At 43.9% G+C, this 25,330-nt stretch overlaps 1 protein-coding gene across 1 annotated transcript in view; it reads left to right on the forward strand.

The window, feature by feature from the left end:
• Positions 1 to 25,330, forward strand: part of mtmr4 (myotubularin related protein 4) — a 118,342-nt gene that overhangs the window by 88,029 nt on the left and 4,983 nt on the right. The window contains 8 exon segments of the mRNA XM_034177529.1: positions 854 to 965; positions 5,874 to 6,069; positions 6,300 to 6,485; positions 7,296 to 7,466; positions 14,467 to 14,621; positions 14,839 to 16,255; positions 16,382 to 16,492; positions 16,639 to 16,727. Of these exon segments, the coding sequence (XP_034033420.1) occupies positions 854 to 965; positions 5,874 to 6,069; positions 6,300 to 6,485; positions 7,296 to 7,466; positions 14,467 to 14,621; positions 14,839 to 16,255; positions 16,382 to 16,492; positions 16,639 to 16,727 (2,437 nt within the window).

Consider the following 25,330-nt stretch of genomic DNA (forward strand, 5'->3'; position numbering starts at 1 on the left):
CTATTTGTTAACCAATTCATTTCAAGTATTATTACAGTATATTTTGACAAGCCGCTGAACACAAATGAAGCTGAGTTTGTTAAAGTTAACTATTTTAATTTGTCAGTGAATTGTCTGTGCTTTGCACTAGTTTCTCTACTTATTGATCCATATGTGAAACACACTGACAGTTTCATCCATTTTCACAAAATTTGGTTTGAAATGATTCATTCCATCACTATTTTGGTTCTGTTGGAATTACTTTGGTAACCATTTGTAGCTGATATAAACTAACATTTTGTCAATATTTTGAAATTCCCAAATTCATTTGTATTCATTGACTTGACTCAAAATTGAACCCTCTAATCTGCTACTAGAAAACAGGGGCACAAATAGCAAAGTACCACTAGTACTGTAACTTGTGTGATCATTAAAGACACTGAAAAGTGATAAACAGTGTCACAGTCCCATTGACTCATTCTGCACTCAGTGGCCATTGTGTTAACTAACAAAGTCTAATTTGGTTGATTAGTTAAGCCATCCTTTCATGTGAAAACGTACTTGTCCGTTACCATGGAGCAATATCGTGGATCCCAGGTGTCATATCAATTTGCCAAAAAGTTTCAAGAAACTGCTGTAATTTTACTTTCAATTGGTTGACTTTGTTCACTTAGTCGGACAATAAGGCTGATGTTAATTTAAACTGATCTTTATTTGTTCAATTGAGAGTTAAGAATCCACACTGATGTGCTAAAACTAGTTTCTGACCAAAACATCTTCTCAACACCACCACCTGCTCAACTGCATTTTAAAAGATAAACATTAGCATCACAGTATGTGTTGCCACTCTTTTATCAATGTTGTTTCTATTTAGAGTACTACCCCAACTGTGAGGTGATGTTCATGGGAATGGCAAATATCCACGCCATCCGGAATAGCTTCCAGGCTCTGCGGGCCGTTTGCAGTCAGATCCCAGATCCGGGAAAGTAAGTAGATCTGTTTGACCTTTTCTGTTTGAGCAGTTCTGCCCAGCGTTGTCCTTCTGTCTCCTTTAACCGCTGCAGAGTGCACAGCGACAGGATCTCACACAGCCACAGACCGTTCCTGCTGTGCTGACCAGCTGTCTGTGCACGCCGGGGTCTTTTGTATGTTCTTACAACCCCAGTTCCAATGAAGTTGGGACGTTGTGTAAAATGTAAATAAAAACAGAATACAATGATTTGCAAATCCTCTTCAACCTATATTCAATTGAATGCACCACAAAGACAAGCTATTTAATGTTCAAACTGATAAACTTTGTTTTTATGCAAATATTTGCTCATTTTGAGGACACTAATTGTTGAAGCTTTGTAGGTGGAATTCTTTCCCATTCTTGCTTGATGTACCACTTCATTTGTTCAACAGTCCGGAGTCTCCGTTGTCGTATTTTGCTCTTCATAATGCCCCACACATTTTCAGTGGGTGACAAGTCTGGACTGCAGGCAGACCAGTCTAGTACCTGCACTCTTACTATGAAGCCACGCTGTTGTAACACGTGCAGAATGTGTCTTGGCATTGTCTTGCTGAAATAAGCAGGGACGTCCTTGAAAAAGACATTGCTTGGATGGCAGCATGTGTTGTTCCAAAACCTGGATCTACTTTTCAGCATTGATGGTGCCATCACAGATGTGTAAGTTGTCCATGCCATGGGCACTAACACACCCCCATACCATCACGGATTCAGGCTTTTGAACTTTGCGCTGGTAACAATCTGGATGGTCTTTTTCCTCTTTTGTTCAGAGAACACAACATCCATGATTTCCAAAAACAATTTGAAATGTGGACTCATCAGACCACAGCACACTTCTCCACTTTGCATCTGTCCATTTCAAATGAGCTCGGGCCCAGACAAGGCGGCAGCGTTTATGGATGTTGTTGATGTATGGCTTTTGCTTTGCATGGTAGAGTTTTAACTTGCACTTGTAGATGTAGCGACGCACTGTGTTAACTGACAATGGTTTCCTGAGTCCACGCAGTAAGATCCTTTACAAAATCTTCTTCTTTGTCTTTCGGCTGTTCCCGTTAGGGGTCGCCACAGCAGATCAATCGTTTCCATCTCACTCTGTCCTCTGTATGATGTTGGTTTTTAATGCATTGCCGCCTGAGGGATCGAAGGTCACGGGCATTCAGTGTTGGTTTTTGGCCTCGCCGCTTACGTGTAGAAAGTTCTTCAGATTCACTGCATCTTTTGATTATATTATGGACTGTAGATGATGGAATCCCTAAATTCCTTGCAATTGAACGTTGAGAAACATTGTTCTTAAACTGTTGGACTATTTTTCACGCAGTTGTTCAAACACGCAGAAACCTACAACAACACTGACATTGAGGAGTACACAGACACTGTGACCTCCTACATCACAAAGTGCATTAATGATGTGACCCACACAAAAACCATCATCACCCGGGCCAACCGGAAACCATGGCTGACAGGCGATGTCCACAAGCTGCTGAGAGCCAGAGACAGTGCCTTCAGAGCCAGGGATGAATCTGACTTGAGAACAGTGAGAGCCAACCTGTCCCGTGGCATCAGGAAGGCAAAAAAGGAGTACACACAAAAGATAACGTCCCACTTCAAAGACAGCAAGGATGCACAGAGCCTATGGCGAGGTATTCAGGCTATCACTGACTACAAGCCAGCACCCCAGAGCTGCGAGAGCAACACCTTTCTGCTCAACATCCTGAACCATTTCTTTGCACGCTTTGAAGCACTGAACACCACACAACCATAGAAGACCTCACCCCCTCCCCACGACCAGACCCTGTGCCTCTCTGTCGGCAGCGTGACGAAGACACTGGTGGCCATCAACACCTGCAAAGCAACAGGTCCGGACAACATCCCTGGTCGCGTGCTGAAGGACTGCGCAGTGGAGCTTAAGGATGTCTTCACAGACGTCTTTAACGCCTCCCTGAAGCAAGCCCTTGTTCCATCATGCTTCAAAGCTGCCACCATCATACCTGTGGCAAAAAAATCAGCTCCATCCTGCTTCAATGACTACCGTCTGGTGGCACTGACACCCATCATCATGAAGTGCTTCGAACGGCTAGTCATGTCACACATCAAATCCACCCCCCACCCTAGACCCCTCCCAGTTTGCATCTGCTCAGCCCTGCACCCAGCCCTCACCCATCTGGACAAGGAGGACTCATGTGAGAATGCTGTTCATAGACTTCAGTTCAGCGTTCAACACCATAATATCTCAACAGCTCATCTGCAAACTGGACAAACTGGGGCTCAGCAGTTCCCTTTGCAACTGGCTGTTGGACTTCCTCACCCAGAGGCCACAAGCAGTCCCTGTTGGCAGCAACACCTCGAGCAGCATTGTATTGAACACAGGGGCTCCCCAAGGCTGCCTGCTCAGTCCACTGCTCTTCACATTACTGACACATGACTGCACAACAACCCACAGCACAAACCACATAGTGAAGTTTGCGGATGACACAACTCTGGTGGGGTTCATCACCAAGGGCTATAAGACTCACTACAGGGAAGAGGTCAACCTTCTGACCACGTGGTGCAGAAACAACAGTCGGGAATGCAAGTCTAGTTGTGTGCCCGCTCCCAAAGTAGGGTGCCACGGGTTCCTGGGTAACCGCTAAAATCGAACCCTGGCCTCCGGTCCCGCACCACCAGACTCACAGTTTCATCACCAGGCTGTGAGATTATTGAACTCGCTCCACCCAGGCTTTCAAGAAGCTTTTATATATTTTTATATATATATATATATACACTGCACTGTTTCACTTTATCACTACCACACCACTTGCACAATATCTTAACAAAAATCTGCTGCTGCTACAAATACTGAATGGTTTGCACTACTACACTTTCCACTTTTACTATTACCTCAGGCACTACACTGTAAATACTTACTGTTGAAATGTCTTGTCTTGTCCTGTCATCACTGAGGGAAGGTGAGAAACGAAATTTCGATTCCTTGTCTAGTACATGTGAAGAATTGACAATAAAGCCGACTTTGACTTTGATTTTTAAGGTCCAGCAGATGTCAGTATTCAATGACACAGTATCAATAAACTTTGGCAATGTGGGAAAAAAAAAATGGTAATCCTTGCCCCATCTTTGCTTGTGAACGGCTGAGCTTTTTGGGGATGCTCTTTTTATACCCAGTCATGACACTGACCTGTTTCCATTTAACCTGTTCCCCTGTGGAATGTTCCAAACAGGTGTTCTTTAAGCATTCTTTTGTTGCCACTGTCCCAGCTTTTTTGAAACATGTTGCAGGGATCCATTTAAAAATGAGCAAATATTTGCACAAAAACAATTAAGTTTATCAGTTTGAACATTAAATATCTTGTCTTTATGTTGTATTCAATTGAATATAGGTTGACGAGGATGTACAAATCATTGTATTCTGTTTTACATTTTACACAACGTCCCAACTTTATTGTAATTGGGGTTGTACCTCATTCAGTGGACCAGATGTGTGTGTCTGCTGCGTGTGGTGTTTACAGTGCAAAGGTATAATCAGTCATGTGTGCGTGTGTGTGTGTGTGCGCGCGCGTGTGCCTCCTTTCTGGGTCAGCAGTGGTCCATTGGGCCAGTGCTTAACTCCGGTTTCTAAAAGCACTCATGTCGTGTTATTTTTGAACATGCTGTTCTAAGCTGCCACTGTAGTAATGCAGGCAGCAGAAGACGATTTAACAGGGGTGAGCATTGGTCCCTTATAAAATGATACAGCTATATGGGCTGTGATACGATACTCTTTATTGTGGAATGATTCAATACAGTCTGATTCAATTCTTTGTTTCATGTGGAGATTCGTTTTCTGTCAGATTACAATAAGCTGAAAGTGGCATTGCTTACCTTCAAATGGCAATTTCATGAAAAACCAAAGACCTTCAGATTTTTAACTACTGTGCTGCAGCCTGTTGATAGTACTTCTATTTAGCTTTTGTTCACCACTGGGGGCAGCACCACACACATTCATAGAAAGCACAGCATAGAGCAAGCCTGCTGTTGATAACATAGCATAAATAGCATATCATATCTTTTCTGTTGTGAACTGGTATGACCGCTTTATCAAATTGTGAAGTAAGCTTAAAGTTCAAATAGGTACATTTATCAGTTAGACTGCCTGCCACTATCAGACATGTTTATTTTGTTGGAACTTCCTAAAGTTCAATGTTCCTGTGACCAGTGTCATGAGACCCTCACACTAACCTTTGAACTTTTTCAAATAATATTTCAAAAGACAATATCATAGACCCAGTAAAAAAAAAAAAAAAAAAAAAGGCATGACATCCCGGAGGTCAGCAGTCCTTTTGTGTCCCTCATTGTCCTTTAAGTCCAACCACCAATCCACATCTGTGAATGAAATTCTTATCATTTAAAAAAGTAAGAACGGCTATAACTCTCATTTATTCCCAGAGGTTCGAGACAAGCCAAAGTTCTTTAAAACAACTTAATACAAAAATATTATTTCTTGGTCAAATATAATTTCCACTTTTTCCAATATTTTTCAGATTTTGGCACTTTGAAGTCTCAGAGAGAAAGTCCATTATTTTCTTAACTATTTCTGTTGACTCAATCCCCTTTGAATTTTATTGAGAATTTGAAGACAGAAATATCACCAAACAAGCAGGATTCAATAGATTTCTAACATTAAAATCAAGCCATTGACCAGTTTGTAGTACATTTAGATCAATTCAAGGTCTGTATATCAGCGTAGTTGTATCTGTAACTTCAAAGTCTTTTTTTTTTAATTCTGCTAATTCAGAATATTTAAGTCTGACTTCACCAGTAGAGAAATATGTGGTGTCCTTTTACAAAAAGAACATTAATGAACAGATTCTTTGTGATTTTGGTCTAATCACATCTGCACTTTTATCTCCAGTTGGCTTTCAGCACTCGAGAGCACTCGTTGGCTGCAGCATCTGTCCGTCATGCTGAAGGCAGCTGCTCTGGTGTGCTCGGCAGTGGAGAGGGAAGGCCGTCCTGTGCTAGTGCACTGTTCCGACGGATGGGATCGCACACCTCAGATTGTAGCGCTCGCCAAGATCCTGTTGGACCCCTACTACAGGACCTTAGAGGTGGGATTCTGTACAATTTTTGTTGTGTATTAAGACCAATTAAAGAAGATGATGATCCTTGGAGAGAACATGTTGGAAAATGTTGAGTTAATTCAAAACCAGGAACTTGAACATTTTTAAATAATGGCTTTGAAAGACTTTAGCTTAACCTTGTTGTATAATACAGCATTAATCTTAGTTTTTGGTTCATTCCGACATTTTTACCACATCCAGGTCTGTGTCATCTACAGGGTTTCCAGGTGCTTGTAGAGACTGAGTGGTTGGATTATGGTCATAAGTTTGGGGACCGCTGTGGCCACCAGGAGAACGCAGATGATGTCAGTGAGCAGTGCCCCGTCTTCCTGCAGTGGCTGGACTGTGTTCACCAGCTGCTCAAACAGTTTCCCTGTCTGTTTGAGTTCAACGAAGCCTTTCTGGTGGGTGGCTCTTTTTCTACCTAAATGAAACCATGTATATTTATTTACAACTTAATGACTTGTTAATTTGTCACGGCGATATCGGCTTCTTTTGTAGTGTGGATTTTTGTATAAATTTTGTAAATTTTTTGAATGAATGTTATGTAGCTAGTTTCTTTATTTTTAGGTACTGAATATTCCACATCCATTCAAAGTGAGAACACTGTAAATGTATAATGTTTGGGTGAATGTACAAGTCACCAAGGGTCCTCAGTAGTGGTTTAGATCTGAGTTTGACTTTTGTATTGAACACCTTCAGTTCTGTTGTACATTTGATTGTAAATGCGTTCCATACGTTGTTCCTAACACTGAATAAGATGATTGACCAAAGTTGTTCTGCACTTTGCGACTCTGGCTGGTTATTCCTCTGTTGTACTCGTATTCCTGCTGTAATCTCTGTTAAATGAGCTGAGACGCTCTTTCTGTAGCCAGTCCATTTTAGTACACAAGTAGAAATTTTAAAAACAGTGGGAGAAAAAGAACTTGTTAAATGAGCTAATACTTTGAGGGTTTTTTTTTTTTTGTTTTTTTTTGTGGACATCCAGTGTCACACACAGTCCATGTTTCAAGTTAGTTTTCACATGTTCGGTTCGTATGACTTATGGAATATTGTAACCCTTCTGCCTGGAAGACAAAAAAAATGCATGTGACCGTGAACACACAAACCGCATATCATAATTTCCACCATTTAAATATTGTTTCCATTTGACATTAATCTTTAACAAAAATCTTTTTTTTTTTCTTCTTTTTTTATTCCTTCATCTGGTCCAGGTCAAGTTGGTGCAGCACACATACTCATGTCTGTATGGCACATTCCTGTGTAACAATGCTCGTGAAAGAGATTCTAAGAACATCTACAAACGTACCTGCTCCGTGTGGTCGCTGCTTCGAGCAGGGAACAAGAACTTCCAGAACTTTCTTTACATCCCCGGTCATGATATGGTACCAGACATTTTTTTAAATGTGTTATATTGTTACTGTTGTATGGTTAAATTATGACTTGTCTTTTTAAAACTCATACTAAGAACTGTAACTGACATGCTTAAGAGTGTGACATCTCCTTAGAAATGTGGAAAATTGTGCTTTTAATAGTTATATTTTGTGTTAAAAAAAAAGCAATCTATAGTAGTGTCCAGAATAATAGTAGTGCTATGTGGCTACAAAGATTAATCCATGTTTTGAGTATATTTCTTATTGTTATATGGGAAACAAGGTACCAGTAGATTCAGTAGATTCTCACAAATCTAACAAGACCAAGCATTCATGATATGCACACTCTTAAGGCTATGAAATTGGGCTATTAGTAAAAAAAAAAAAAAAAAAAAGTACAACCCCTGGCAAAAATTATGGAATCACCGGCCTCGGAGGATGTTCATTCAGTTGTTTAATTTTGTAGAAAAAAAGCAGATCACAGACATGACACAAAACTAAAATCATTTCAAATGGCAATTTTCTGGCTTTAAGAAACACTATAAGAAATCAAGAAAAAAAGATTGTGGCAGTCAGTAACGGTTACTTTTTTAGACCAAGCAGAGGAAAAAAATATGGAATCACTCAATTCTGAGGAAAAAATTATGGAATCACCCTGTAAATTTTCATCCCCAAAACTAACACCTGCATCATATCAGATCTGCTCGTTAGTCTGCATCTAAAAAGGAGTGAACACACCTTGGAGAGCTGTTGCACCAAGTGGACTGACATGAATCATGGCTCCAACACAAGAGATGTCAATTGAAACAAAGGAGAGGATTATCAAACTCTTAAAAGAGAGTAAATCATCACGCAATGTTGCAAAAGATGTTGGTTGTTCACAGTCAGCTGTGTCTAAACTCTGGACCAAATCCAAACAACATGGGAAGGTTGTTAAAGGCAAACATACTGGTAGACCAAGGAAGACATCAAAGCGTCAAGACAGAAAACTTAAAGCAATATGTCTCAAAAATCGAAAAATGTACAACAAAACAAATGAGGAACGAATGGGAGGAAACTGGAGTCAACGTCTGTGACCGAACTGTAAGAAACCGCCTAAAGGAAATGGGATTTACATACAGAAAAGCTAAAGGAAAGGCATCATTAACACCTAAACAGAAAAAACAAGGTTACAATGGGCTAAGGAAAAGCATTTGTGGACTGTGGATGACTGGATGAAAGTCATATTCAGTGATGAATCTCGAATCTGCATTGGGCAAGGTGATGATGCTGGAACTTTTGTTTGGTGCCTTTCCAATGAGATTTATAAAGATGACTGCCTGAAGAGAACATGTAAATTTCCACAGTCATTGATGATATGGGGCTGCATGTCAGGTAAAGGCACTGGGGAGATGGCTGTCATTACATCATCAATAAATGCACAAGTTTATGTTGATATTTTGGACAATTGAAAGGATGTTTGGGGATGATGAAATCATTTTTCAAGATGATAATGCATCTTGCCATAGAGCAAAAACTGCAAAAACATTCCTTGCAAAAAGACACATAGGGTCAATGTCAATGAGCAGATCTGATTTGATGCAGGTGTTAATTTGGGGGATGAAAATTTACAGGGTGATTCCATAATTTTTTCCTCAGAATTGAGTGATTCCATATTTTTTTCCTCTGCTTGGTCTAAAAAAGTAACCGTTACTGACTGCCACAATCTTTTTTTCTTGATTTCTTATAGTGTTTCTTAAAGCCAGAAAGTTGCCATTTGAAATGACTTTAGTTTTGTGTCATGTCTGTGATCTGCTTTTTTTCTACAAAATTAACTGAATGAGCATCCTCTGAGGCCGGTGATTCCATAATTTTTGCCAGGGGTTGTAGAAAAGGGGGTGTTCACAATAATAGTAGCATCTGCTGTTGACGCTACAAACTCAAAACTATTATGTTCAAACTGCTTTTTTAGCAATCCTGTGAATCACTAAACTAGTATTTAGTTGTATAACCAAAGTTTTTCATGATTTCTTCACATCTGCGAGGCATTAATTTTGTTGGCTTGGAACCAAGATTTTGCTCGTTTACTAGTGTGCTTGGGGTCACTGTCTTGTTGAAACACCCATTTCAAGGGCATGTCCTCTTCAGCATAAGGCAACATGACCTCTTCAAGTATTTTGACATATCCAAACTGATCCATGATACCTGGTATGCGATATATAGGCCCAACACCATAGTAGGAGAAACATGCCCATATCATGATGCTTGCACCACCATGCTTCACTGTCTTCACTGTGAACTGTGGCTTGAATTCAGAGTTTGGGGGTCGTCTCACAAACGGTCTGTGGCCCTTGGACCCAAAAAGAACAATTTTACTCTCATTAGTCCACAAAATATTCCTCCATTTCTCTTTAGGCCAGTTGATGTGTTCTTTGGCAAATTGTAACCTCTTCTGCACGTCTTTTATTTGACAGAGGGACTTTGCGGGGGATTCTTGCAAATGAATTAGCTTCACACAGGCATCTTCTAACTGTCACAGCACTTACAGGTAACTCCAGACTGTCTTTGATCATCCTGGAGCTGATCAGTGGGTGAGCCTTTGCATTCTGGTTATTCTTCTATCCATTTTGATGGTTGTTTTCCGTTTTCTTCCACATGTCTCTGGGTTTTTTGTCCATTTTAAAGCATTGGAGATCATTGTAGATGAACGGCCTATAATTTTTTCATCTCTCCAACTTTTTAATCAAACTACACTGTTTTTCTGAACAATGTCTTGAACGTCCCATTTTCCTCAGGCTTTCAAAGAGAAAAGCATGTTCAACAGGTGCTGGCTTCATCCTTACATAGGGGACACCTGATTCACACCTGTTTGTTCCACAAAATTGACGACTCACTGACTGAATGCCACACTACTATTATTGTGAACACCCCCTTTTCTACTTTTTTTTTTTTACTAATAGCCTAAAAAGCCTGGGGAGATACTATACATCAGAGCTCTCGGACAAGACAGCAGGGAAAGCTGTGATGAAGCAGCTGTTAGATGGCCTCTTAAAAATCGACCAAAGCCAGCTCCCGGGAAAACTCAAGATCTGGTGTTATCATATCACACTGTACAACAGGATTATGTGGCCACTAAAGCTATGCGAGATCCCACTATCCACGGTAAGCAAGCTGGATGGAAAAGCAAACACATTTATCCGGAAATGGCTGGAGTTGCCGCATTGCCTGTCAGAGACTGGTCTTTTTGGGAGAAACATCCTCCAGCTGCCTTTGAAATCTATCACCCTGGGATATATGCAGGAGGAGACCAGGCTGGTGCTGGAGTTGAAGGAGTCAAATGACCAGGCAGTGAAAGCTGCCAACGTCTGGGTCCGCACTGGCCGTAAGTGGGATGCCCAGGCTGAAGTTGCCAAGGCAATAAGCAGGCTGCAGCACAAAGAAATCATCGGCCGAGTGCAAGTAGGGAGAGCTGGCCTTGGTTATGGAGAAGCCCCAAAGTTCTGGTCAAAGGCAACTAGGAAAGAGAGGAAGGAGCTGATTGTGGCTGAGGTGACGAGTATGGAGAGCGATCGTCTCAAGATCAAGGCCATTGCTCAGGGACGCCAGAGGGAATGGACTACATGGGAGGGCGTGGTTGGAAAAACCATTAATGCGGCTGACCTGTGGAAGATCCCGCAGGCTAGGCTCAGCTTTCTGGTGAGAGCCACATATGACTCCCTCCCCTGCTCATGGAATCTAGAACTCTGGTTGGGCAAAGAGGAATACTGCCCTCTCTGTGGCACCAGGAGTGCAAGCCTCAACCATATCCTGTCAGGCTGCAAGACTGCACTCAAGGACGCTACAGATGGCAGCATGATCAGGCTCTTAGAAAGCTGGCGGAGGTCCTAGAGGGGCAGAGGCAGGAGGCAAGCAAAAGGTACCCTTCACTAAGGGACCGGCACATTGACTTTGTTCATGAAGGGGAGACAGGAGCAAAGACCACTCTGCAAGCTCCTCGGAAGCTTCCACAGTCATCACCGCTTGCGACTCAGGACTGCAATATGAGAGTCGACCTGGGCAGGAGGCTGCAGTTTCCTGCCGAGATCGTCACCACTAGCCTGCGTCCAGATATTGTGCTGTGGTCCAGCAGTACCAAGACAGTGCTTCTCATAGAGCTAACTGTCCCATGGGAAGCAGGCGTGAAGGCGGCATGGGAGCGTAAGAGGATCAAATACTCTGAGGACCACTATTTATTCTGTGGAGGTTGACTACCGTGGCTTCGTGGGAACATCAGTCGTCCACCTCCTGAGGGAGGTGGGTGTGTGCGGGGCAGGTCTCCGAAAAGCAACGAAAGACTTCTGGCTTTGGCTCAAAAGGAGGGATACATGCTGGGGCACAACCTAGCTCAAGGGCAGGCTGCAGGGGACGTCTGGGAGACATCCCAGTTGCTGCCCGCCACCAGGAGATGTTCCAGGTTCAAAAGGGCGAAACATCAAGGATCGGTGGTACCCGGCTGACGACCCTGCAGCAGGCCAACCCGTAGGCACCGGAGGAGGTGCATTAGGGAGCATATACCATAGCAGGCGAACACCTACCTGTGATTATTTATTGTGAACACCCCCTTTTCTACTTTTTTTTACTAATAGCCCAGTTTCATAGCCTTAAGAGTGTGCATATCATGAATGCTTGGTCTTGTTGGATTTGTGAGAATCTACTGAATCTACTGGTACCTTGTTTCCCATGTAACAATAAGAAATATACTCAAAACATGGATTAATCTTTTTAGTCACATAGCACTACTATTACTCTGAAGACTACTGTATTTCCACATAAAATATTTATATCAAAAATATGTTGCTTAGTTTTCAATGCAAAAATATCACGAACCAGATGTAGTCGCAGAACTTTCTAGATTTTAAGACCAATATAAATGCTTCTGTTCCTCAGTCTGTACTGCGGGGGGGTTGAGTGCCTCACAGTGCGGTGGCGATACAGTGAGCACTCACTCATCTTCAACCGCTCATCCGGGATTGGGTCGCAGGGGCAACAGCAAACAGAGTTTTACAAAACAATTTAAAACTTTTCTTTCAAAGTCTGCTCTGAGTGTTCTCGCTGTGGTTAAACGAAAAACAGCTGCAGACTCATGACACGTTAATAGCAAACACTAAAGCTTTTTGTCTTAGAATGAGTCTCTCGTCAGCACTCCTATTGTTTGTACTTTGTGGGACTGTAGTTAGGCTAAGATAAGGCTGACTGTATAATCAATCATTTTAACAAGTTATTTGATATTTAGTGAAACAAATGTGTGTACGTTTACTTCTGTGTTGAAGCAGTTCGTGCTGCAGGACACTTCTAATGACATTTTGGTCTGCAAAAAGAAGCAGTTTACTAGAATAATAAATACTCAATTAGCTTTTGCTTACTCGTGCTTTTTGTGTTCTAAATAATGCACTGATTAAATTCATTTTTGGAGGTGAACATTAATGAGCTGGCAGGCCTTCTTGTTGCATGGAGTACCATGTTTCAAAAAGTAAATGCAACTTACCGACAGATGTGACATGCATGTTTTTTCCTTTTCATGATGCATTTATTGAGACATGCAACTACTCCTCCGGTGCAACAAATAGTCTGGAAAGTCCTAGTAGGTCGTAATTAGCAGATCGTTACTCTGTCCTCTGAGATGCCGGACAGAATAAGTGACTTTGAATTGGATTAAACTTGTGGATGAATCAAATCAAATCAATTTTATTTATATAGCGCCAAATCACAACAGACAGTTGCCCCAAGGCGCTTTATATTGTAAGGCAAGGCCATACAATAATTACAGAAAAACCCCAACGGTCAAAACGACCCCCTGTGAGCAAGCACTTGGCAACAGTGGGAAGGAAAAACTCCCTTTTAACAGGAAGAAACCTCCAGCAGAACCAGGCTCAGGGAGGGGCAGTCTTCTGCTGGGACTGGTTGGGGCTGAGGGAGAGAACCAGGAAAAAGACATGCTGTGGAGGGGAGCAGAGATCAATCACTAATGATTAAATGCAGAGTGGTGCATACAGAGCAAAAAGAGAAAGAAACACTCAGTGCATCATGGGAACCCCCCAGCAGTCTAAGTCTATAGCAGCATAACTAAGGGATGGTTCAGGGTCACCTGATCCAGCCCTAACTATAAGCTTTAGCAAAAAGGAAAGTTTTAAGCCTAATCTTAAAAGTAGAGAGGGTGTCTGTCTCCCTGATCTGAATTGGGAGCTGGTTCCACAGGAGAGGAGCCTGAAAGCTGAAGGCTCTGCCTCCCATTCAAACCCTAGGAACTACAAGTAAGCCTGCAGTCTGAGAGCGAAGCGCTCTATTGGGGTGATATGGTACTATGAGGTCCCTAAGATAAGATGGGACCTGATTATTCAAAACCTTATAAGTAAGAAGAAGAATTTTAAACTCTATTCTAGAATTAACAGGAAGCCAATGAAGAGAGGCCAATATGGGTGAGATATGCTCTCTCCTTCTAGTCCCCGTTAGTACTCTAGCTGCAGCATTTTGAATTAACTGAAGGCTTTTCAGGGAACTTTTAGGACAACCTGATAATAATGAATTACAATAGTCCAGCCTAGAGGAAATAAATGCATGAATTAGTTTTTCAGCATCACTCTGAGACAAGACCTTTCTAATTTTAGAGAGATTGTGCAAATGCAAAAAAGCAGTCCTACATATTTGTTTAATATGTGCATTGAATGACATATCCTGATCAAAAATGACTCCAAGATTTCTCACAGTATTACTAGAGGTCAGGGTAATGCCATCCAGAGTAAGGATCTGGTTAGACACCATGTTTCTAAGATTTGTGGGGCCAAGTACAATAACTTCAGTTATTGTACTTACAGGATAAACTTTAATATCCCAAACTCTTTCTTTTCAAAGGCTTAAAGCTAAAGGTTAGCTCTAATACAGCTAAGATTAACCTTTTTCTGTTATTGTCTGACTGGAGGTTAATTATTTCCAGTAAGTTGGGGGGGATAATGCGCCAGCAGTGTGAATTTTCTGACATTGTCCTTTTCATTGGCAGGTGCTGCAGCCGGTGTGTCATACACGAGCTTTACAGCTGTGGACAGCAGTCTACCTTCCCACGTTCTCACCGTGCACGGCCGTGGATGATGCCATGGAGCTCTACCTCCCACCCAATGCCACAGGAGACGAGCTCACTTCCCGCTCCCTAGACAGGTAGATTTGTTTGCTGTAAACTTGAGCACTTACTGTCCTAAAAGACCCTGATAAATGAAATATCAGAATATCACATTGAATCAGGTGGTCTGCTGGTACACAGAGCCAGACTCCCCTCTACAGCCACAATGAGGAATTACATGCCTGTCATTAAGATTAACTGCATGTTGAAGGGAAACGGCTCTAACCTTTTTTTCTTTTTCTTTTTTTTTTAAAGACTTCCCAAGACCCGCTCTATGGACAGCCTCGTGTCAGCTTTTGAGAGCGGGCCGCTGCTAACACGAACATCCAGTGACCCCAATCTCAACAAGCACTGCCAAGAGGGTCGCTCTGCTGTGGGAGGAACCTCTGCAGACAGCCCCAATGAGTTCAAATCCAACACTGGAGTGAGCAGCAGTGGGGTGGAGCCTATAACACATAGTGCTGTCTTAACCAAAGAGGGTCAGCAGGGCGGCACCAGCGCAGACGCCTGTGAAGATGCACTGGAGGAACCATGCCTCACCACACAACCACTGCCCTCCCTGCTCCTGCCTCCTTCCTCCTTCAGTGAGGATGTCACACTCCCTCCCAGTCCTTCCCCAACCCCAGGCCTCCACCAGGCTTTGCCTCACATCACTCACCCTTCACTCCAACCAGCGCCGCTGGAGGCTGAGAGCCCGCGCACAACATCAGAGAACACTGCCTCCCCTGTGCATAAACATGAGCCATGTTTACCCCTCCCCTGCAACAGCACACAGCCAGCAGCTGCCTCACCCCCCTGGCTGCTGAACGAAGACATTCAAAGCCAAGCGAGTGATCTCCCAGAATCTGTAGATCTGCTGGCTCTGAAGCATCTAACTACAGTGCTTCCTATGGAGGACTCCACAGACACTCTGACAAGTGAGGACGAGAGGCTCCTCACCCTGCCTCCTGGGGAGAACAAGAGTGTTCCCCAGAATGAATTTCTTGAAGAGCAGCTCGACTTGCAACCCCAGAAAGAGAAAGAGGACATGAGGACAGATGACATGAAAGGAACAGCGCATGAATTAACAAGTGCAGCAGCTCCTGTGGACTCTAACCCGCCATTCACTCAGCATCAGATCTCCCAGAGCCAGATCTCAGATCTGCCTTCGCTCAGTTCCCACTGGGACGCTATCCAGGGTTTGGCCCAGTCTGCCTACAGCTGCACCAGTCTCTCAAGCACGAGCCGGGTGATGCAGCCGAATTCTTACCAGAACCACCGGTTTGCCAGTAAGCTTGTCCACAATCAGGGCCTTTCCACAGCCAGTGGGACCACATGCTGCCGCAAGGAAATCCTTTGTTATCCGAGCAGTCCTCTGCAGCATGCTGTCAGGGCTGCAGGTCTGTGTGGTCCCGCTGCTCCTGCCCTCACCAGCTTCTCCCTTGCAGCCCATCAGCTCCCACCCTCTGCTTCCAGCTCCCCTCCACCACCGCAGACCCCGGCTTACCTTGATGACGACGGCCTGCCCGTGGCCATGGACGCCGTGCAGCAGAGACTGCGGCAGATTGAGGCAGGCTACAAGCAGGAGGTGGAGGTGCTACGTCAGCAAGTGCGACATCTGCAGATGAGGCTGGAGAGTAAACAGTACGACAGACCCCCGTCTGAGCCAGACATGGAGTATGAGGATGACATTGTGAGTAGCTCTTCATGTGGCATCGGAAGCTTTTTTTTCCCAGTTTGGATTTTCCTCAGGAAGTGTTTTCTTTCCTCTGTTGTCACTGGTATGTTTTCTGATTTTGCTGATGTCTGTCTGTTCCAGACATGTCTGCGGGAGTCGGACAACAGCAATGAGGAGGATTCTCTTTCGAGCCACAGTGAGGATCGTTTGTCTGAGGGCAGCTGGGACCGAGTGGAGCAAAAGGACACAGAGGTTAGAGTCCTTCAGAGCTGTGTTCAGGCTCTTAGAATAGCTTCTATCAACTCTCCTCCAACGTCCTTTCTCTCCTTCACTCCTTTGGTTTGGTGCACTTTGAACTGCCACCTACTGTTCTCACAGTCACGTCTGTATATGTGTAGGTCACGAGGTGGGTGCCCGATCACATGGCCTCCCATTGTTTCAACTGTGACTGTGAGTTCTGGATAGTCAAGAGACGTCACCATTGCAGGTGGGGCTTTAGATTATTCATTTATTTAACTGACCACACTTGCATGCATGAATAAAATGTACTTTATTGTGGGTAATAAAATATGCATTGCACATGCAAAGGTGAGATAAAGGTGTGTAACATGCACATGCTAGATTATGTGACTGTATATCATACATACGGTGCATCCAAAAAGTATTCACAGCGCTTCACTTTTTCCATATTTTATGTTACAGCCTTATTCCAGAATGGATGAAATTATTTTTTTTTTTTCCCAAACATCTACACACAATACCCCATAATGGCAATGTGAATAGTTTTTTGGAGATTTTTGCACCATCTGTGCAGCAATCCACCAATCAGGCCTGTATGGTAGAGTGGCAGATGGAAGCCACTCCTTAGTAAAAGGCACATGGCAGCCCGCCTGGAGTTTGACGAAAGGCACCTGAAGGACCTGAAGGACAGGGCTAGTTAGGACAATTTGTTCATGTAAATGGGGAATCTTCTTCACAGACTAAAGTTAATTATGGAGTTCCACAAGGTTCTGTGCTAGGACCAGTTTTATTCACTTTATACATGCTTCCCTTAGGCAGTATTATTAGACGGTATTGCTTAAATTTTCATTGTTACGCAGATGATACCCAGCTTTATCTATTCATGAAGCCAGAGGACACACACCAATTAGCTAAACTGCAGGATTGTCTTACAGACATAAAGACATGGATGACCTCTAATTTCCTGCTTTTAAACTCAGATAAAACTGAAGTTATTGTACTTGGCCCCACAAATCTTAGAAACATGGTGTCTAACCAGATCCTTCCTCTGGATGGCATTACCCTGACCTCTAGTAATACTGTGAGAAATCTTGGAGTCATTTTTGATCAGGATATGTCATTCAAAGCGTATATTAAACAAATATGTAAGACTGCTTTTTTGCATTTATGCAATATCTCTAAAATTAGAAAGGTCTTGTCTCAGAGTGATGCTGAAAAACTAATTCATGCATTTATTTCCTCTAGGCTGGACTATTGTAATTCATTATTATCAGGTTGTCCTAAAAGTTCCCTGAAAAGCCTTCAGTTAATTCAAAATGCTGCAGCTAGAGTACTAACCGGGACTGGAAGGAGAGAGCATATCTCACCCATATTGGCCTCTCTTCATTGGCTTCCTGTTAATTCTAGAATAGAATTTAAAATTCTTCTTCTTACTTATAAGGTTTTGAATAATCAGGTCCCATCTTATCTTAGGGACCTCGTAGTACCATATCACCCCAATAGAGCGCTTCGCTCTCAGACTGCAGGCTTACTTGTAGTTCCTAGGGTTTGTAAGAGTAGAATGGGAGGCAGAGCACTGTGCACATGATGCACTGTTTCTTTCTCTTTTTGCTCTGTATGCACCACTCTGCATTTAATCATTAGTGCTTGATCTCTGCTCCCCTCCACAGCATGTCTTTTTCCTGGTTCTCTCCCTCAGCCCCAACCAGTCCCAGCAGAAGACTGCCCCTCCCTGAGCCTGGTTCTGCTGGAGGTTTCTTCCTGTTAAAAGGGAGTTTTTCCTTCCCACTGTAGCCAAGTGCTTGCTCACAGGGGGTCGTTTTGACCGTTGAGGTTTTACATAATTATTGTATGGCCTTGCCTTACAATATAAAGCGCCTTGGGGCAACTGTTTGTTGTGATTTGGCGCTATATAAAAAAAAAATTGATTGAATTGATTGATTGACTCTCGGACCATGAGACACAAAATTTTCTGGTCGGATGAGACAAAGATTGAACTCTTTGTTGTGAATGTCAGGTGTCATGTTTGGAGGTAACCAGGCACCGTCCCTACAGTGAAGCATGGTGGTGGCAGCATCATGCTGTGGGGATGTTTTTCAGCAGCAGGAACTGGGAGACTAGTCAGGATTGAGGGAAACATGAATGCAGCAGTACAGAGAGATCCTGGATGAAAACCTGCGTTCTTGACCTCAGACTGGGACGACGGTTCATCTTTCAGCCGGACAATGACCCTAAATACATAGCCAACATATCAAAGGAGTGACTTCAGGACAACTCTGTGAATAAAGATAAACATTATTGATCCCACAGTGGGGAAAGTTCACCATTACAGCAGCTCCCAAAGACAGGGGTAAAAAGGTATCTTAGATTTTAAAAAATAGATTATATACAAAAGGTGACATTTCACCATGAAATTGTAACAGATTATTTATTGCACATGTAACATCCTATTTCACAAGTTACAGTAGCCGTGTGAGTCGAGTGGCTAAGTGTGGCTACGGTGCAGCATTATACAGTCTGATTGATGATGGAATGAAGAACCTGCAGAAATGTTGCTTCTTACACTTGGGCCGTAGCAGTCTGTTGCTGAAGGGACTCAGTCTGATGCAGAGGGTGGGAGGTGTTATTCATGATGGTTTGGCAACAGCCCTCCTCCACCACCTCGATAGATTCCAAGGGACACCCACAGACTGAGCTGGCTCTTTTTACCAGCCTGTTTGCTCTGCTCCTGTCTCACTCAGAGCACCCTCCTCCCCAGCAAACCACTGCATAGAAGACCACAGATGCCACCACAATGCCGTGGAAGATCCTCAGCAGTGGCCTACACACACCAAAGGATGCGAGCCTCCTCAGCGGGTATAAATGACACGGACCCTTCTTGTAAAGAGAGTCAGTGTTATCTGTCCAGTCCAATTTGTTATTTAGGCGAACAGCCAGATACTTGTGTGTCTCTGGATGTTCAGCGGTGGAGTGTTTGAGGGTGTCCTATGAAAGTCGACCACCATCTCCTTTGTCTTGCTGGCATTCATTTGCAAGTGGTTTTGCTCTCACCAGATGACAGTCCATGATGACCTTCCTGTACGCACAGTCATTCCCCCGACACACATGCTATGATGACAGTGTCATCGGAGAACTTCTGGGGATAACAACTGTCCATGGAGTACTGAAAATGCAATGTGTACAGGTTGAAAAGGAAAGGTGAGAGTACTGCACCTGTGCTGCAGACCACCACATCAGGCACACAGCCTTGTAGCCTCACATACTGGCATCTGTCAGTGAGGAAGTCCATGGTCCATGCGGCCGACTGGTTGCTGACCCTGGCTCTCTCCAGCTTCATCCTGAGCAGTGATGGTTGGATTGTGTTGAAGGCATTGGAGAAGTCAAAGAACGTGATCCTCACATTGTTTCCAGTGTCCTCCGGGTGAGACAAGGATCTCTGTAGCAGGTAGATGAGTGTCATCTGTCCCAATGCCAGGCTGGTATGCAAACTGCAGAGGGTCCATGTTGGGCTCACCAGGGAGTGAAAATAGTTCAAGATGATCCTCTCGAATGCCTTCATCAGGTGAGAGGTTAAGCCACGGGTCTGAAGTGGTTGGGCTCCTTGGGTCATGGGGTCTTTGGGATTGGGACCACACAAGAAGTCGTCCAGATGGCAGGAACTCTTTCCATTCTCAGGCCTACATTGAAGATGTTGCAGACCATCTGACAGAGCTGGTCTGCACGATCCTTGAGGAGTCTGGAGCTGATGCTTTCCGGACTTCCTAAGCTGGATTCTCACCTGATCCACTGTTGGTGTGAAGAGTAGAAGGTTGGTGTAGAGATGTTTGGGGGGGGAAGCAGGAAAGGGGAGCTGGAGGTTGGCTGGACAGTGCTCAGTCTGGAGGGAGATGGGGTGAAAAACATGGGGGTAAAACATGTTTAACTTGTTGACCCAGTCTCTGCCCCCAGGTTCAGGGTCCCTCTTCTTGCCTTTGCCTTGCTATGATATGGTCTGGAATCCTCTCCAAGACCTCTCTTGTGTTGTTGTTCTGTAGTTGGTCCTTCATTTTCCTCTTATAGTTGGCCTTACACTCCCAGATCTTTCTTTTACGCTCCTTCTCTACCTTCCTCAGTTCTTCTCTGTCACCCGACTTAAAGCCCTCCTTTTCTCCAGCACCAAGGCTCTGAGCTCAGGAGGCACCCAGGGCTTGTTGTTTGAAGAACACCGCACCCTCCTTCAGTACGGTAGTCTCTACACAGAAGTTTATGTATCCAGTGCTGTCAGTGTCCTGTCCATGTGGCCCACAGAGCACCTCCCAGTCAGTGACATTAAAACAGTCTTGCACTGCCTCACTGGCCTCCTCACACCACTGCTTCACACACGTTTTGGTTGGGGGCTGTTTCTTCACCATTGGTGTGTAAGCAGGGAGCAGATGGACCAGCGGCCAAGCGGGGGTAGGGTTTGGTTTGTGCTGTCGTCTGCTTTCTTGGTGTTTAACTCCGGCTCTGTGTGCCCTCCTTCTCCTCTGTAGTTCAGCAGGTCACAATTCGGGAATTAGACTAACTTGGCTAAGTGCTAGCAGCTGTTCCCAAGTGTAAACAACAGGTCTGTTGTGGGTGTTCACCGATGCGGCGTTTAAAAGTCCGGTAAATGGTACAACACACAATAGCAGTCTCGCCAGCTTCACACCAAGGAATGCACAGGAGCAACTGCTATAAAAATGAGAAAAGATAAAAGTGCAAAGAAGTCACTATAAACAAAGAGCGAGATCAGAGCTGCTGTGACTGGCTGTCATTCATTTGGCACCTTTATATTGCGTTCTTGAATGTCCTGAAGTGGCCCAGCCAGAGCCCAGACCTGAATCCTATTGAACATCTCTGGAGAGATCTGAAAATGTCTGTGCACCAACGCTCCCCATCCAACCTGATGGAGCTTCAGAGGTGCTGCAGAGAGGACTGGACCAAACTGCCCAAAGATAGGTGCACCAAGCTTTTGACATCATATTCAAGAAGACTTGAGGCTGTAATTGCTGCCAAAGGTGCATCAACAAAGTATTTTCAAAGGGTGAGGGGAGGTGATGGTCTAGTGGTTAAGCGTTGGGCTTGAGACCAGAGGATCCTCCGTTCAATTTCCAGCCTGAAAGGAAAATCATTAAGGCCCCTTGGGCAAGGTCCTTAATCCCCTAGTTGCTCCCAGTGTGTAGTGGGCACCTTGTTATGGCAGCACCCTGACATTGGGGTGAATGTGAGGCATTATGTAAAGCACTTTGAGCGGTCTGATACAGATAGAAAAGTGTTAATGAAGTCCATTAGGGTTTGTGAATACCTATGTTCATGTAATTTATTTATTTAATAAATTTGCAAAAATTTCTAAACTTTTCATGTTATTATGGGGTTTTCTGAGTAGAATTTGAGGGGGAAAAATTTATTTACTTCATTTTGGAATAAGGCTGTAACATAACAAAATGTGGAAAAAGTGAAGCGCTGTGAATACTTTCTGGATGCACCGTAGAAATGATTTTATCTTCTGAAAGCTGCCGTCTATTATGTGCACATCTGGTTGTCCTACTTACATACTCAGTAATGATGCACTCGTGTTTGATGATGCTCAGGAACATCTGCCACACGGCTGTAGTTAAGCAGCTGGCACACCTTCATGATGTATCTAATAAAAGTCCTCTACCGGCTCTCCTCTCCTCCTAAGAGCTCATCTGGTCCAATTTATCAGCACTATCAAAGGCTTCTGTAGATGGGCATAATGCTGAAGACATCCAGATGTTGCTATATATCAGTGCCCAGGTCTCATAACCAAACAATAACACTGTTAGCACAGGAAGCCTAAAAAAAAAGAGAATGGGACCTCCATGAACCCTGATACCACAAAACTCTGTCACTGGAGATCTAAAATCTGATTTCAAAGCTTCAAGTATTACAAGAGAACATAAAAGAGAAATGGACATCTTCACATGGTAAAGAAGTGTTACTACACTGTCTTTGTGGCAACAAGCTTTTGGCACAGTTTACAGTGCACGCGACTAAGTAGCCAGAATATCGCCACTCTACTCGTACTATGCTGTCGTCACTCTGCCTTCTTTCAGAAACAGTGTCCTCGTCTTTTGACCCTTGGGCTGAGTCCGTGTGTGAGTGTCTTCTTCAGTAACACTGTGTCAGGTTGAGCGTGCTTGTTTTCAGTGCAGGAGGTTCCCAGTTCAAAACCCACCCTCGCCTGTTGTCCATTTAATACCGAGTTGTCAGGCAAGCATCCGGCAGAAAAATTAAGTCAAATCAGCAGGCAGATCCACCTCAGATCTGCTGTGGCGACCCCGAGTGAAAACAAGGGACTTACTTTTATCTCTTATTTATCTCCGGTGTACACAATTGCAGTAGCACAAATGTTAGCATGTGTGCTGCTTCCACCTGCTGCTGCTACGCTCTGTGCATCAGCCTAACTCGCTGTAACTATTCCTGTGACATGAGGCGCTATTCTCAATGTCATTGACTGTTCACGTTGTTTGTCAAAACATGGATGGAAATATTTTGACCCTGCTGGAGATCTCACCATCCACACGGTAGGATCAGTCTTGTGTAAAGTCAGCTGTTCCACAGGGGAGGTCCATCAGGACCGTGCTGTCACGTGTCAGTTTTGAATGAACATAATGGATTGGGGGGCAATATGGCTGGAGTGTTCGTCTATGAATCCCACTCCAATCAAAGATGGGAAAACTCAGCAGCAAATGGGAACCTTAATCTCTTTAGGGTTGGGGAAGGTGGTAAAGGTAGAGGAAATAGGGGGCATCACCCTTCATATGGCATGCCCTAGAAAGGATGGGACTTTAACATCTGCCTGTACTGCCATCAGGATATGTTCTCTACCTTAACCTTTGATTCCAAAACTCCATAGCCACCTGAGGTCCAGGTACTGCATTCTTCCAACAGTTGCTGACTTACCTACCCTCAGTTCCTTTAGTGTCTGTTTTGTGTACATTCCTCTGTCTCCGATGAAACATCTCCTCGGTGGTTCCTTGGATCTCTTGCTTGCCTCTACTGGTGGTTGGCTCTCACTGCGGTATTGTATCACTTCCTGTTCCGGAGCACAGCAGTGTTTTTCTGTATCTGTTAGCTGTTTAATCTGCGCAGTTAGATTATCTAGTTATCTAGATTACGATTTGTTTCCCAGTGTAATCTTTATGTGCCTTAACTAAAGCACTCCTTCTGCTGAATCACCTCTAAATTATTTACACATTATTCACTTTGCGTGTTTTTAGGAATCCGCTAGCTTAGCGTAGCTACTAGCTCTTAGCCGATTTAGCATGGCGGCTTCTCCTGTCTCTCCCGCACTTTTCTGCTCTGGGTGTGAAATGTTTAGTTATTCCTCGGCCTCCTTTAGCAGTAATGGTACTTGTAATAAGTGTAGCTTATTCGTAGCTTTGGAGGCCAGGCTGGGTGAATTGGAGACTCGGCTCCGCACCGTGGAAAATTCTACAGCTAGCCAGGCCCCTGTAGTCGGTGCGGACCAAGGTAGCTTAGCCGCCGTTAGTTCCCCCCTGGCAGATCCCGAGCAGCCGGGAAAGCAGGCCGACTGGGTGACTGTGAGGAGGAAGCGTAGCCCTAAACAGAAGCCCCGTGTACACCGCCAACCCGTTCACATCTCTAACCGTTTTTCCCCACTCGACGACACCACCGCGCGGATCAAACTCTGGTTATTGGAGACTCTGTTTTGAGAAATGTGAAGTTAGTGACACCAGCAACCATAGTCAATTGTCTTCCGGGGGCCAGAGTAGGCGACATTGAAGGAAATTTGAAACTGCTGGCTAAGGCTAAGCGTAAATTTGGTAAGATTGTAATTCACGTCGGCAGTAATGACACCGGTTACGCAATCGGAGGTCACTAAAATTAACATTAAATCGGTGTGTAACTTTGCAAAAACAATGTCGGACTCTGTAGTTTTCTCTGGGCCCCTCCCCAATCGGACCGGGAGTGACATGTTTAGCCGCATGTTCTCCTTGAATTGCTGGCTGTCTGAGTGGTGTCCAAAAAATGAGGTGGGCTTCATAGATAATTGGCAAAGCTTCTGGGGAAAACCTGGTCTTGTTAGGAGAGACGGCATCCATCCCACTTTGGATGGAGCAGCTCTCATTTCTAGAAATCTGGCCAATTTTCTTAATCCTCCAAACCGTGACTATCCAGGGTTGAGCACCAGGAAGCAGAGTTGTAGTCTTACACACCTCTCTGCAGCTTCTCTCCCCTGCCATCCCCTCATTACCCCATCCCCGTAGAGACGGTGCCTGCTCCCAGACTACCAATAACCAGCAAAAATCTATTTAAGCATAAAAATTCAAAAAGAAAAAAATAATATAGCACCTTCAACTGCACCACAGACTAAACAGTTAAATGTGGTCTGTTAACATTAGGTCTCTCTCTTCTAAGTCCCTGTTAGTAAATGATATAATAATTGATCAACATATTGATTTATTCTGCTACAGAAACCTGGTTACAGCAGGATGAATATGTTAGTTTAAATGAGTCAACACCCCCGAGTCACACTAACTGTCAGAATGCTCGTAGCACGGGCCGGGGCGGAGGATTAGCAGCAATCTTCCATTCCAGCTTATTAATTAATCAAAAACCCAGACAGAGCTTTAATTCATTTGAAAGCTGTCTCTTAGTCTTGTCCATCCAAAGTGGAAGTCCCAAAACCAGTTTTATTGTTTATTTATCGTCCACCTGGTCGTTACTGTGAGTTCCTCTGTGAATTTTCAGACCTTTTGTCTGACTTAGTGCTTAGCTCAGATAAGATAATTATAGTGGGCGAATTTTAACATCCACACACATGCTGGAGAATGACAGCCTCAACACTTGCATTTAATCTAT

Source organism: Thalassophryne amazonica, chromosome 9 (assembly GCF_902500255.1).
Source record: "Thalassophryne amazonica chromosome 9, fThaAma1.1, whole genome shotgun sequence".
Classification (NCBI taxonomy): Eukaryota; Metazoa; Chordata; class Actinopteri; order Batrachoidiformes; family Batrachoididae; genus Thalassophryne; species Thalassophryne amazonica.